At 60.1% G+C, this 15,237-nt stretch overlaps 1 protein-coding gene across 1 annotated transcript in view; it reads left to right on the top strand.

Moving 5' to 3' along the window:
• Positions 1-11,812: 11,812 nt before the first annotated feature.
• Positions 11,813-15,237, top strand: part of CACNG3 (calcium voltage-gated channel auxiliary subunit gamma 3) — a 36,573-nt gene continuing 33,148 nt past the window's right edge. Inside the window, exons 1-2 of the mRNA XM_054180550.1 lie at positions 11,813-11,990; positions 13,052-13,273. Coding sequence (XP_054036525.1) covers positions 13,063-13,273 — 211 coding nt within the window. The 5' untranslated portion in view covers positions 11,813-11,990; positions 13,052-13,062. The remainder of the gene's footprint in view (positions 11,991-13,051; positions 13,274-15,237) is intronic.

Raw genomic sequence — 15,237 nt, forward strand, 5'->3', positions numbered from 1 at the left:
TGGAAGTGTCCCTGCTGGCTGCAGGGAGGTTGGACAGGGCGAGCTCGGAGGCTCCCTTCCAGCCCGATGCAATCTGTGACTCTGTGACCGGTAGAGGCTCTTTGAAACAGAAACCATCCCCAACTGCTGCAGTCCTTGGGACTCTGGGAGATGGGATGCTGAGATCCCCGTGACCCTCCCCTCCCCCCCCTCAACCCTCCCCCCTCCCCCCAGTCGTGTCTGTGGAATGCTAAAGCATGGTTGATATCTTAAAGCCTTGTGCCGAAGCTTGCACTGACTGTGAGCTTGTCTTAGAGGAGCCTTTTGTTCCAGACAACGGATACCTTTGGTCAGTGTGGAAAAGTCTGCTTATAGACATCTATTTTTCAATGCATTGTATATAGGACCCACCCTGGCTCCTTCCCCCACCCCTGCACGCCCACCCTTCACCCTTCACCCTTCCTACACTCGGCCAGCCCCCTACGCCCCCCCCCCCCCCATACCCCCACTCCAGACCAGTTCCACGCCACTTCTTGTAAATGGGAGCACCCCCTGTTTTTTTTCCTAAGGGAGAGCTGGGGGTTTTTTAACATCTGGAACAGTTTGCAGTTTTGATACACTCCCTCAGCACCCCCTGCCCCCCCCGCAGGCGCCGCTGGAAGCCAGCAGCTCGGGGAGGGGGAGCTTCCCCTTCTCCCAGAACACACCCAAGCCCCCTTTGTGGGCTGGGGTTTTACAATGCACCCACCCGGGAGCGTGGCCCTGCTGCACCGGGGCTGCCCTGAGGGCTATTTGTAAAAGCAACTTTTCTACTTCCCAACCCACCCCCACCCCCACCCCGCCTCTGCTCTTCTCTCAAAGCCTCCACACCCATCGGTTCCATGGGCAGCTCCAGTTACCTGGCTGCAGCCAGGGGCCCTGGGGCTCTTAAGTCAGGGATTCCAGGACCTTCCACATCACCTACCGGATTGTAAGGCAGAAGAGACAATTCCAGCAGCTGGGCTGGGCCGGGCTGGGCCACGGCAGTGCCCTGCGGGAGGGCTGGGGCTGGCAGGAGCGGGCAGGAGTGGGAGAGAGATGGAAGGGGCTGGCAGAAGTAGGGATGGGTAAGGGGCAGGCAGGAGTGGGAGAGAGATGGAAGGGGCTGGCAGAAGTAGGGATGGGTAAGGGGCAGGCAGGAGTGGGAGAGAGATGGAAGGGGCTGGCAGAAGTAGGGATGGGTAAGGGGCAGGCAGGAGTGGGAGAGAGATGGAAGGGGCTGGCAGAAGTAGGGATGGGTAAGGGGCAGGCAGGAGTGGGAGAGATAGAAGGAGCTGGCCGAAGTAGGCAGTGATGGGTAAGGGGCAGGCAGGAGTGGGAGAGAGATGGAGCTGGCAGAAGTAGGGATGGGTAAGGGGCAGGCAGGAGTGGGAGAGAGATGGAAGGAGCTGGCAGAAGTAGGGATGGGTAAGGGGCAGGCAGGAGTGGGAGAGATAGAAGGAGCTGGCAGAAGTAGGCAGTGATGGGTAAGGGGCAGGCAGGAGTGGGAGAGAGATGGAGCTGGCAGAAGTAGGGATGGGTAAGGGGCAGGCAGGAGTGGGAGAGAGATGGAAGGAGCTGGCAGAAGTAGGGATGGGTAAGGGGCAGGCAGGAGTGGGAGAGATAGAAGGAGCTGGCAGAAGTAGGCAGTGATGGGTAAGGGGCAGGCAGGAGTGGGAGAGAGATGGAAGGGGCTGGCAGAAGTAGGGATGGGTAAGGGGCAGGCAGGAGTGGGAGAGATAGAAGGAGCTGGCCGAAGTAGGCAGTGATGGGTAAGGGGCAGGCAGGAGTGGGAGAGAGATGGAGCTGGCAGAAGTAGGGATGGGTAAGGGGCAGGCAGGAGTGGGAGAGAGATGGAAGGGGCTGGCAGAAGTAGGGATGGGTAAGGGGCAGGCAGGAGTGGGAGAGATAGAAGGAGCTGGCAGAAGTAGGCAGTGATGGGTAAGGGGCAGGCAGGAGTGGGAGAGAGATGGAAGGGGCTGGCAGAAGTAGGGATGGGTAAGGGGCAGGCAGGAGTGGGAGAGAGATGGAAGGGGCTGGCAGAAGTAGGGATGAGTAAGGGGCAGGCAGGAGTGGGAGAGAGATGGAAGGAGCTGGCAGAAGTAGGGATGGGTAAGGGGCAGGCAGGAGTGGGAGAGAGATGGAGCTGGCAGAAGTAGGCAGGGATGGGTAAGGGGCAGGCAGGAGTGGGAGAGAGATGGAAGGAGCTGGCAGAAGTAGGCAGCAATGGGTAAGGGGCAGGCAGGAGTGGGAGAGAGATGGAAGGGGCTGGCAGAAGTAGGCAGTGATGGGTAAGGGGCAGGCAGGAGTGGGAGAGAGATGGAAGGAGCTGGCAGAAGTAGGGATGGGTAAGGGGCAGGCAGGAGCAGGCAAGAGTGGGAGCAAGATGGAAAGAGCTGGCAGAAGTAGGTAGGGATGGGTAAGGAGCAGGCAGAGATGGTCAGGAGCAGGCAGGGATGGGTAGGGTGAAGCAGGATCAGACAGAAGCAGGTGAGGGTAGGCAGGGATAGGTAGGAGCAGGCAGGGTCAGGCACAACCTGACAGGAGCAGGCAGGAGTGGGACATGTGGAGGGAACTGTCAGGAGCAGGCAGAGGTGGACAGGGGCTGGCAGGAGTAGATGGGATGGGCAAGGGCAGGCAGGAGCTGACAGGAGTGGGCAGAGTTGGGCAGGAGCAGGCAGCAGTGGGCAAGGAGATGGCAGAGGGAGGCAGGAGCAGGCAGGAGCTGTCAGCACCCAGGCTGAGCAGGGTGAGCCCCGAGTGGGCATCTCTGGGTTACCAGGGCCGTTGCCCCTCTCTCACACGGGTGTGGTGGGTTTGCAGATAACCCCCAGGGGATGCTCTGGCCCCCAGCAGTTCCCCTGTGAATAGGTTTGACTCCAGGGAAGGGGGCAGGGGGGTGGAAAGCTGTGAGTCAGGAGGACTCCTCGGGGGGCAGTCCTTCTTTCTAGGCCTTTTCTAAACGTCAGACTCTACCTTAGGAAATAGTTTTCTTCTCTTACTGATGCACTGAGGAGGGGAAAAAAAACCCAACCAAGGCTGCTAGAAGCTGCTGTGCCCCTTGGTGGGGAGCAGCTGGCTGGGCATCCTCTCCCAGTGGTTAAATGGGAGGTGGGCAGTGCCCCAGGCAGGCTGGGGATGGGAGCTGAGAGTGCCTGGCCCCGGGCACTGACCTGGCCTGGGGGAAACAAAACCAAACCCAGAAAAACTGCAAATTGTGCCAGATTGGGGAGGGGGGAGGGAGGGTCATGAGAGGCTCTGCCCCAGACAAAGCCCAGGGGAGGCTCCCTGGTGGGCTGGGTTCTGGGCAGGGCCCTCATAAGGCCAGCAGAGGTTTCAGAAGACATCTTCAGCATCCTCTGCAGACCACAGCTGCTGTTCAGAGCATGTACCCTACTGTGACCTCTGCCTCTGCTGCTGCACAGTTAGCATCCCCTCAGTGCTGAATGTCCTTCATTTCTCTGTCTCCTGAAGCTCTGAAGCTGCTCCCAGGGCCTGTCCAGGAGGATGCTGTCAGGTCTCTGGTGCCAAGCCTCCCCCACCCCCAGGGCTGTGGTGACATGGAGGGGCTGCTGGGGGGGGCAGGGGAGTGAGTTCTGTCTTTTCTGTCTGGGATTTGTGTGTGTGTGTGTGTGTTGGGCTGACAACACCTCTGCATGGAGAGGAGATGCTGCACTGCTCTCTGAGCTGGGACACCTGGGGTGGGCCCATGGAGAAGCCAGGCTGGCACATAGCCAGGCTCAGCTGTGCCACCTGGGCAATCTCCATGGCATCCTTGGGAGCTGCAGGGTTGAGATCTGTGCTCCAGGGGAAGATCCAGCTCTGTAGGGTGAGGATCCATGCTCCAGGGGAAGATCTAGCTCTGCAGGGTTGGGATCCATGCTCCAGGGGAAGATCCAGCTCTGCAGGGTGAGGATCCATGCTCCAGGGGAAGATCCAGCTCTGCAGGGTGGGGATCCATGCTCCAGGGGAAGATCCAGCTCTGCAGGGTGAGGATCCATGCTCCAGGGGAAGATCCAGCTCTGCAGGGTTGGGATCCATGCTCCAGGGGAAGATCCAGCTCTGCAGGGTGAGGATCCATGCTCCAGGGGAAGATCCAGCTCTGCAGGGTGAGGATCCATGCTCCAGGGGAAGATCCAGCTCTGCAGGGTTAGGATCCATGCTCCAGGGGAAGATCCAGCTCTGCAGGGTTGGGATCCATGCTCCAGGGGAAGATCCAGCTCTGCAGGGTGAGGATCCATGCTCCAGGGGAAGATCCAGCTCTGCAGGGTTGGGATCCATGCTCCAGGGGAAGATCCAGCTCTGCAGGGTGAGGATCCATGCTCCAGGGGAAGATCCAGCTCTGCAGGGTTGGGATCCATGCTCCAGGGGAAGATCCAGCTCTGCAGGGTTGGGATCCATGCTCCAGGGGTAGATCCAGCTCTGCAGGGTGAGGATCCATGCTCCAGGGGAAGATCCAGCTCTGCAGTGTTGGGATCCATGCTCCAGGGGTAGATCCAGCTCTGCAGGGTTAGGATCCATGCTCCAGGGGAAGATCCAGCTCTGCAGGGTGAGGATCCATGCTCCAGGGGAAGATCCAGCTCTGCAGGGTGAGGATCCATGCTCCAGGGGAAGATCCAGCTCTGCAGGGTGAGGATCCATGCTCCAGGGGAAGATCCAGCTCCTAGCAGAGACCACTCCTAGCAGGGCACACTCTGACCACGTCTGATGTTCTTTATCCTGCTCCACTCTTGCCAAAGCCCTCTCTGAGGGCTGGTTTCCAGGGGCCCTGTTCCTTGTGGAGGAGCAGGGAAGGGGCTGTGGCTGCCCTGCCAGGCGCTGGGATCGCTCCAGCTCCAGGGGAGGGCTGAGCAGCAGTGGCTGACTCATGTTTGCTGTAATTTGATGATTTAATCTTCACTCTGGGGTGGGGAAAGCAGCTCTTCAGGAAGCTGCTGAGAGCTGGCAGGCTCCAGGAGAGCTCTGTTAGTCAGTCCCCAGGTGCTCTGCTAGACCCCAGATGGCAGTACCTGGGCCGGCGCTGCGGGGACAAGGGGACAGGGGGAGCCAGCAGCAGTGGGGCAGCAGAAGGAGGCTGGTGGGGTGCCTGCGGGGGGCACCCTGGCTGCTTGCTGCACACTGGAGTGGGGTTTGGCTGAACATCTGGTATCCCACACTGAGCAGTGGGGCCCGGGGGGGGGGGGGGGGGGGGCAGAAGGGACCCACAGCCCTGCACCCCCCAGATGAGGGCAAAGCAGGGACCAAAGAAGCAGGACACACAGTCAGCCCAGTCCTGGCTCTGAAAGCTGCAGGTAAGTGGGGTTCAGGCCCCTCAGGTGGTTCCCCATGGGGCAGGATGGGTTAGACAGTGTCTCTCACCCTGGGGCTGTGGTCACTGCTGCTCGTTGGCTGCAGTGGGCAGCAGAACCTGCACCCAGCCCCAGTACCGGCTCTGCAAAGCTGACCACAGGCTGTGTGAAGGTGACACAGGGCAGGGCTGAGGCTCCTGGAGGTGGAGAATTAACCTCTTGCATTTACCCACTGGCTGAGGATTTCTATCCCAGCGCTGGTGCTTGGGACCATGCCAGGATTCCGTGGTGCAGGAGCAGATTCCCATTCCTCTCAGGAGATGTCAGGGCTGCAAACCCTCCCTGGCCATGCTGGAGACTTTCACTTGGACTTTTGCCAAAGAAAAGGAGAGAGGACCGTGGCTGTTTGTGCTCTTGGTCTGAACTGCAGCCCAGCTTGAGTGTGGGGAGGCTGCTGGAGAGCTTGCATGGCACATGGGGATGGTGGAAGAGCAAAGGGGATGGAGGAGAGCCTGAGTAAGGTCCTGCCTGCAGCCAGGGACACAGCCAGAGCTGGCTGCTTGGGCTCAGCCTGAGGACTTGCCCAGTCCTGGTGATGTGCAGGTTCTGTGGGGCCATGGATGGGTGAGGGGTGGTCAGAAACCCTGATCCACCTCAGCTCTGCTCCCTGCAGCTGCTGCTTGGGGCAGAGCTGGTCCTGACCCAGCAGCTCAGGGTCGGTGTGTGCCAGGGCTCTCAGCCCTGCTGTAGCTGTTCTCCAGCCAGTGGGTGCCAGGGGATGGCCCCAGTGCAATGCCATTTGTGCATGGCACAGGGAACCTGCTGCTACTGCCCTTATCTCCTCTGGCTGACATCAGAGCAGCCCTCTCTTGATCAGAGAGCCCTCACCAGAGGAGCTGGTTGGTGATCCAACCGAGTCATCAACTTCACCCATGTAATTAATGCAGGGCTGCCCAGGGGCCAACCCAGGTGGGTGGTCTCAGAGATGGGGAGATGAGTGCCCTGGGCAGCAGGTAGGCTCTGGGGGTTGTGAGCTCTGAAATGAGTGAAGAGCCAGGGTGGTTTCCAGCACAGAGAGCCAGGCTCCAGCTCTTCTGGCTTACAGCAGGAGGGTGGAATGGGCTCACAGGAGAAGCGCTGCAGCTCCTCTGCTTTTGCAGGAGCACCCAGCCTGCAACAGCAGAAGCCAGCAACCAACCAGCATCTTGCCCCATGCATGGAAGTGTCCTCTGAGCTCTTGGCTTCTGATCCCCCCCTTCACAGTGGCAGTTAAAGCAAGGAAACAAAAACCAGATGCTGTCTGTTGCTGGGTTTGTGTTTGTGACTTCGATTTCACCTGCGAGTATCTCGATGACTTTTCTACGTCCTAGACTCCCTGCTGTGTGTTGTCAAAAGAGTCTCATCCAGACCTCCTTTTAGCTGGGCATATACTCTGGATTCTATTTGCTGCATGTGTGAAAAAACAAAAACAAAAGAAGAGAACAGCCCCACCAACCACCCCAACTGAAAATAAAAGCTATAATTTTAAAGAAGTCCTGAGAGCTTCTCTTCCTTCCCCCCCTGGGGGGGCTGGGAGTGCCAGTGGGCAATCAGCTGCTGGCTCTGGCTCTTGGCCACCCAAAGGGGAGCTGCCAAGCTCTGGTCACAGCAGCACAGGCTGAGGTGTTGGGAGATGCTCTGTTAAAGGTGGGTGGAGGGTGGGGGGTGTTCTGTGCAGCTGGAGGGCTCTGGGAAACGGAGCCGTGCCTGGGCTTGAAGGTAGGTAGAGGCCATGGGAGGGGAAGGGAAGATGTGGGCTGTGTGTGTTAATTAGGATGAGTTAATTAACACTGTTGCAGGTGCTTTCCCCACCGCTGATTCCCAGTGGCTCAAAGAGGGGAGTCGGCTGCAGAGGGCTTGGGTGCTGGGCAGACCCTCTGTGGGTGCTTTGATTTGCCCAGCAGTGAGGGCTTGGGGAGGCTGGGTGTCTGCAGCTCCCCCAGCATCTGCCTGTGATCCTGAGGGGCTGGGGAGGCTCTCCTGGCCAAGCACACTGTGAGGAGACCTGCTGCTGCTGCTCACAGGAAGGGCTGCGCTGAGGAGATCAGCTTGGCCATGTAGTGTCCATGTGAGGCTGGTGAGTGTTCTAGGGTGGGCTTGGCCTGCATCCCTTGGGGGCTTCAGCTGAGCCTTCAGCAGCATGTCCTCAACTTACAGAGTCATAGGGCAACGGGGTTGTAAGGCACCTCTAGAAATCACCTAGTCCAACTCCCCTGCTCAAGCAGGGGCACCCACAGCAGCTTGCCCAGGATCAGGTGGGGTTGGACTCCACAGCCTTTCTGGGCAGCCTGCTCTAGCAGCCTCACACCAAAGAAGTTTCTCCTCCTCTTCACATGGAATCCCCTGGGTTCCAGTTTGTGTCCCTGAGAAGAGCCCAGTCTCATCCTCGTGGCTTCCACACTTTAGATATTTATCTCTCCCACCTGGTGGTGGTCACCAGGGACTACCCTGGAGCAGGGAGAGACAGGGTGGATGGTCACCAGGGCTATGCCAGGAAGGTCTCCAGTGACCCTGGAGCAGGGAGAGGCAGGGTGGATGGTCAGCAGGGCTATGCCAGGAAGGGCTCCAGTGACCCTGGAGCAGGGAGAGACAGGGTGGATGGTCAGCAGGGCTATGCCAGGAAGGGCTCCAGTGACCCTGGAGCAGGGAGAGACAGGGTGGATGGTCAGCAGGGCTATGTCAGGAAGGGCTCCAGTGACCCTGGAGCAGGGAGAGACAGGGTGGATGGTCAGCAGGGCTATGTCAGGAAGGGCTCCAGTGACCCTGGAGCAGGGAGAGGCAGGGTGGATGGTCAGCAGAAGGTCTCCATTGCCCTAGTGCAGGGTTTTGGAGGGGGGGGGTCTGGTCCACCCCTTCCCCAGCTTCCCTGCCCTGCTGGTTTCCAGTGCCTGGGAAATGCTTCCCAGCTGTGTCCTGGCTTCTGTAAGTGAAACGTTTGGGTTTGTGACACTTCCCTTAATTACGGGAGCTTAATGACAAAGCCATTGTGACAAATGACTCAGCTTTTGATAGTGAAGTTAATTAATTCTGAAGCTGGAGTGGCTGCAAAAACCTGGTGAGGAGGCCGGCGGTGTGACAGGGGCGGCAGAACCCGGCCCCCTCCACCAGCCCAGGTGAAACCCTTCCCAGCAGGGAGAGGATGATCCACGTGGAGTGGGGAGAAGAAAGGCCAGCGCTTGCCTCCCGAGCCAGCCCTCCATCCATCAAAGGCACCAGCAGGAACGGAGCCTCGTTAATGTTGGAGTGAGTGACCAGCAGCAGCTCTGCGCTGGGCTCTGACCTTCAAGAGCTGTCTCCCTGAAGCCATCTTTCATCTCTTTCATTTGCATTACAATCCTGTTTGCCTCATTATTCCTTCTCCACCTCTCCTTCAAAGAGCTGAAATCAAATCAATTAAATTGCAGTGGGTGGGAGCAGCAGCAAACCTTTTGTGGTGGCTCAGCAGGGTCCAGCTGGACCCGGGCTACAAAATTCCTTCTAATCTCCTGCTGTTTGATCTTTTATTGCTTGTGTGGCACCAGTGCCTGGCAGAACCCCTTTGAGAGTCTTCTCCCTCCCCACCCATCCTCTCCAGCCATGCTCCATGCAGGGTCTGGTATGACCTTGGGGAAGAGATTCCTTTGGCTTCCCTCTTGCAGCTTGGGTTCGGGATTGGGATGTTCCCATCCGGGCTGTTGGATGAGGAGCTGCTGAACCACACTGAGCATCCTCAGAGCAGCTGGGGGAACCCTGCAGCACTGATGTGATGTTTGCCGTCCCCATCACCCCCATCCCTCTCCTGGGCTTGTTTTGTCTGCTCAGGGTATTGGAAGAGAGGGGACAAAAGCAGATGTAATGGTAGCCGTGCCAAGGGTGTGCAGCTGGGGTGTGTGGAAGAACTCTGGGCAAAGCACGGTGGACTTGAGGAGATAAGGAATAAGTTCTTTACAGAGAGGGTGGTTGAAGCACTGGAAGGGGTTGCCCAGAGAAGCTGTGGAGGTCCCAAGCCTGGAAGTGTCCAAAGCCAGGTTGGATGGGGCCTTGAGCAACTTGGTCTACTGGGAGGTGTCCCTGCCCGTGGCAGGAGGGTTGGAACTGGATGATCTTTCAGGTCCCTTCCAACCCAAACCTTTCTGAGTCAAGGTGGCTGCTGTGTCTTCACCCAGGGCTCTGTGTGCTGCTCTCCAGCTCCTGCATGGCCACCCCTACACGACCACCGCTGCACTCCCTCTGCATCTTCCCCAGTGAAGAGGCTCATGCAGGCTGCATTTCTGTTTCCATCTCCTGCTATTTTCGTTGCTACTAAACTGTCAAAGTCCAGCTGGGAGCTGCGGAGCTGGGAGGCAGCCGCAGCAGCTCGCTCCGAGGGAGCCTGCTCGTGCCTCACACGCTGGGGCTGGGGGCAGGCATGGCTTTGCTCCCCCCTGACACATCCTGGGGGACCTCCCTGGACTCTTCACCACCTCACGTTAAGGCCACAGCCACCGGGGTCCTATCGGAGCCAGCAGACCGCAAGCCAGGCGTGTGCAGATCTCAATAATCCCCGGCAGGAGCGGGGAGGGATGAACACAGGAGCCAAAGGCTCCGGAGCGCTGATCCCCTGGCAGCCCCCAGGAGCAGGGAAATGAAGACCAGGCAAGGCTGGGGCTCAGCATCTCGCTGCATTGCTAATGACCTCCCCTTTCCGTGTTTCAGAGCTGCTCTTCCTTCAAGGAAAAACCTAATCCAGCTAGGGATTATTTCTGACTGCTTACTTTCTGTCACTTTGCCAATTTAAATGCAGCAAAGCTTTCAGCACTGGATTTGGAAGGACAAAGCCTAACAGATCTCGGTTTAGGACGTTTCTGCCTGCAAGGACGGGGGGATTGCTTTGCACAGGTTGTACAATCCCTGCAGCCTGAGCTGATTTCTTTTGTTTCTTTCTACTTTGCAGAGTTCAGAAGGGTCCAGGTCCAGGTAGGTGATGACGAAGGTGGTGAACGGCAAGAGGTGATGGAACTAAAGGGGCACAGGCTGCACAGGGTAAGGTGCTGGGTTGGGGTGGCCAGAGCATGCTGAGCTGAGCCCCAGATTCCTGCTGGCCACAAATCTGAGTGACCCTCCTGCATGTCCTCTGGGGAGGCTGCTTTAGGCAGAGCTCCAGGCTCACTCCTGGGACCGATTTCTCCATGCAATGAGTGGTGAGAGGAGTGCAGGGCTCGGTGAGGGGTGTCCTTGGCACCAGCCCTGGCAAGGGCCAACGGGCTCCAAAGTGGACTTTGCTTCTGTTTGAGCCTGCTCTATGCAAAGCCTGGGAAACGGAACATGTGCTCTCTGCACACACCTACACACGCCGAGCTAAAATAACACAATGGAGGCTGCAGCATCCCCCACTCGGGATGCAATTTGCAGCCCCTCGCCCGTGGGTGTGAGATATCTTTGCTGCCTCTGCGCAGGGTGGGGGCCGGGCAGGGTGCTGGCGTCAGGCTCTGCCCCACACGCTGCGGGAGCCGGGTGACAGGCGGTGGGCAGGGTGGGGGTGGCAGGACAAGGGAGAGAAATGCCAGGGCTGAGGCGGGGAGAACCTTCGTGGTGCGCTCAGGAAGAGCCTCCTAGTGTGGGGGCTTGTCTTGGCGTCCAGCTGGGGACACCACCGTGTGGCCTGCGTCAGCTGTGTGCTGCTTCTGAAGCCAGTCACAAAAAACAGGCAACCAGAACCCCTCCTCTAAATGAACCCACAGGAACAAGCCCTGTGATTCAGCCTGGGGGAATGGTTCTGAGTGCAATCCCTGAGTCTCCATCCTCACCCTCAGAATCCCCAAATCCCAGCATGGTGAGGGTTGAAAGGGACCTTTGGAGATCACCCAGTTCAAACCTCCCTGCTCAAGCAGTGCACCCACAGCAGCTTGCCCAGGATCACCAGGGTTGGCAGCTCTCCAGACAAGGAGACTTCACAACCTCTCTGGGCAGCCTGCTCCAGGGCTCCAGCACCCTCACACCAAAAAAGTTTCTCCTCCTGTTCACATGGAACCTCCTGGGTTCCAGTTTGTGCCGCTTGGCCTGTCACTGGATACGACTACAAAGAGAGAGGGATCAAGAGGATGGGACCAGACCTTCTGGTCTTGCTGAGCATTGAGAAGATTCCCTTCCAGGCTGCTCTTCTCCAGGCTAGACAGCCCCAGATCTCTGAGCCTTTCCACCTCACAGAGGTGCTCCAGGCTCCTCAGCATCGTAAGGTGCTGTTGATCCCCATTACCTGAGCACCACAGCTCTCCAGGTGGGAGAAGCAGGAGCTGGTCCTGTTCACCCTGGACAGCTCCCTTTGTTCCAGCCCGGGCACGGAGCAGGGAAAGGGCTCATAATGGAGATGGAGAACAAGCTGGGGGTGACCACAACTGTACCCCCGGAGGGGGGGGGGTGGGGGTGGGGTGGTGGTCTTGTGTGGTGGGGGGAACTGGGGAAGAGATTTCAGACCCATCAATAACCGCGGTGTTGCAATCAGCGTGCCCTGCCTAGCGAGTGTGCTCCAAGGGGATGGTTTCAGGGCGAGGAGGCTGCTGGATTTTCACACTCAGTGTCTCGGCACCTGAGGTTTTGGTGTCCCTCAGAATTCCCTGTTTGCAGCTCAGGATGCAGCGTGTGTCCGTGTGGAAGCTTCCACAGCCCAGGCTCAGCGCCGTGGCCCTTCAAACGCCGTTAATTGCAGAGGTGGGTATGTGATGGGGTTTGCTGGAAAGGTCGCATGAGTCAGAAGCTCAAACGAGCGGCTGCGGAAACGTTCGAGAGAGCAGAGTGTGAGGGGCTGCACTGGTTTAACTGGGGGCAGACACAGAGGAGGGTGATGGGAGACCAGCCCGAGGCTCAGCGGCTCTCTGCTGGGCTGGGGCTGTGACCGCACTGGGAGAGGGAATAAAAACGGGGCAGGCAGGGCTGAGCCCCCTCCCCATCACCGGGAGCCCTGGACTGGAACGGATCGTGCAGGGGAGTCCTGGGGGCCCCGCACCCCGGGGAGGGATCTCCCGTAGAGGTCCTTGTCCCGGTCCCAGTACCCAGGAGTGGGGTCTCCCGCCCTGTCTCTATCTGCCGGGGCAATTCTGGTCTCATTCCTCATCCTTGCTCGGTCCCGGTCCTCGCCTCGGAGCAGTCCCCGCCCGGTTCCGGCACCCTGGCTTAGGGTCCCTCTCGTGTTCCCCGTTCCTCGGCGCAGACCCGATCCCCGTTCTCGACCGGTGCATGTCTCTGACCGGCCCTGGCACAAGTGGGTTGGGCTTGTTCCCGGTCCCTGTCCCTCATCCGGGATATCCCCTACCTGTCCTGGTCCCCGTGTTTCCCCCTCCCCATCCCGGTCCCGGTGTGCCCCCCACGCTTCCCCCCTCCCCATCCCGGTACCCACCCCCGGGCGTTTCCCCACCACTGTCCGGGCGGGGGGCGGTTTCCCATTGCTGCAGCCTCCCCAAACCGGAGGCTCCCCGCCCTCCGCTGCCCCCCGCCCCCGCCGCCCCCCGCCGCTGCCTTGGCCGGGCGGCGCGGGGGAGGCGCCGGGAGAGGCTCCGCGCTCCCGCTGCGGGCACACGGCGGAGCCGCTCCGCGCTCCCGCTGCCGCCGGTTGGGCCATGCCGGGCGGGCACCGGGGGGCTCGGCGGCCCCGAGCTCCGCCGCCGCCGCGGGGAGCGGGCTGTCCGCGGGCCGCAGGGGCATGAGGAGCCGAGCGCGGAAGGCGGCGGCGGGCGGCGGCGCCGGGCCCTTCCCCTGCGAGCCGCCGTCCGTAGGATGAAGCAGCATGAGGATGTGTGACAGAGGCGTCCAGATGCTCATCACCACGGTGGGAGCCTTCGCAGCCTTCAGCCTGATGACCATCGCCGTGGGCACCGACTACTGGCTCTACTCGCGCGGCGTGTGCAGGACTAAGTCCCTGAGCGACAACGACACGAGCCGCAAGAACGAGGAGGTGATGACCCACTCGGGGCTCTGGAGGACGTGCTGCCTGGAAGGTACCGAACCATCCCCTCTCCGGACCCCAGCTTAAAACTTCAGGGTGGGGCAGGACCATCCCGGACCCCCCCCACGCCCCGCAGCCGAGACCCCGGCCCCGCGGAGCGTCCTCCTCCACCTCCCTGACCCCCACCCCCCGCCCCACGCATACCCCCGGCTGCCTCCTCCCGGGCATGGACAAAGCCATTTGCTGCTGGGGGACCCCCACGGGTGGCTCCGACATGCAGGACTCGGGGGATGGGTGGGGCAGGGCCCGGGGTGCTGGGTACCCTCCCCCATGCCCGGGCACCGGCCGCGCTGGGCATCCCCCTTACCGCGGCAGCACCAGGCAGCCGGGAGCGGCAGGCAGAGAGGCTACAGGTCCCTCTCCCGGCCCCGAGAGCTGGTTAAGTGCTTTCAGCTGCCCCCCAGCCCCTGCCCCTCCCCGGGGCTCTACGGGCACCGTGTCCCTGTCACGGCAGACCCGTGCCACCCACGTTCCTGTTGCTGAGCCCCTCACTAATGCAGGGTCTACTGCTGCCCACCGCATCCTCAGCAGCTGTGCCCCAGGACCTGCCACGGCTGTCCCACGGCTGGGCTCGGTCCTGCATAGCTACCCCACGGCTGGGCTTGGTCCTGCATGGCTGCCCTACAGCCCCTCTGCCCCACCACAGCTGCCCACAGCCCAGCTCCTGCTTGCTGCTTTGCCCCATTGCCTTCCTTCAGCAGCAGTGCTTGGCTGGAGAGGCCGTGGCAGCTGCTGCCCTCCTGCAGCACAGGCCATACTTTGGGGACAATTTGTGACCCAGAGCTCCCGGCTGAGGCTGATACCAGCACCAACAGGCTGTGCTCAGCCACGAGTGTGAACGGAGCCAGGTGCTGGCACCTGCGCAGCAAGAAATGGCTGATGGAACCACGCTGGGCCATAACTTTGAAAATTGGCATCAGCAGCTGGTGTCCTGTGTGCTTGGGGAGGGTCCTGCCCCACTCTCCTTGGGGCTCTGGGGGTGCCAGGCTCCCCCAGCCCACGATTGGTGCCTGCAATGGTGGGGACAAGCGATGCGCAGCGGCCGGGCTGTGCCCTCCACGTTGGAAAGTTCTGGGTGAGTCACGGCCAGGGATGCAGAAATACCCTGCCTGTGCCTGGTGCTCGGCTCCTACGCTGGATGAAGTCAGTCAGAGCTTTCTTATTGATTCAAGGAGGGTTTGGATCATGTTCTAATTCCCTAATAAATAATTGGAGATAATATGTCTCCTCTCTTGGGCTGAGGGGAGCCAAGGAGGGCAGCAGCCAGGGCTGTGAGGGATGGCAGTGCTGGGGGTGGGTTTTCAGAGGGTGTTTAATGCTTCCCTCGCCACAACAAATCATGGTTTTGGAAGGAGCTGGCAGGCCCCTGCTCTCCTGGTCATGGCAAGCTAAGGAAAGGGTCTAAATGGTGCCAGGGCAGAGCTGGGAGCTGACTCACAGCCCACCACTCTTTGCCTGGGCATGGGAGTGGGGGCAGTGGAGCACATGCTCACCATGGAGTCATCTCTCCACACTTGTGATCCCCACTCCCTGGTCACAGAACATTGTCCTGCTGGTTGTGACCGTGGCACAATCAAGGCCTCACGCTGGGCACAGCTTCATCATCCCTTGGGGGTGAGAATGTGGTGGGCAATGGGGGCTGTGAGGGGGCAGATGGCACTGAGCTGGAAGCTGGGTGAGGCTCGCAGGGTGAGCAAGATGAAGCTGCTGAGGCGGACGTGGTGGGGCCGCTCACCACCCTCCTGGGTTGTGCTGGAGAAAGGAGCTGGTGTCTCACAGGCTGGTGACTGATGTGATGCTAGGGAGGGAGAACCCCCCCCAGACTGAGCTGTGCCATGCTCACACAGGGTCTAGGTAGAGGAAGGACCATGCTGCAGCAGGGCTGAGGACCCCCAAGCTGAGGATCTGTGGCTGCTCTGACCAAGCTCCCGCACCCAGCAGCAGGTCCTGTCCGAG

The sequence above is a fragment of the Dryobates pubescens genome, chromosome 4, assembly GCF_014839835.1.
Source record: "Dryobates pubescens isolate bDryPub1 chromosome 4, bDryPub1.pri, whole genome shotgun sequence".
Classification (NCBI taxonomy): Eukaryota; Metazoa; Chordata; class Aves; order Piciformes; family Picidae; genus Dryobates; species Dryobates pubescens.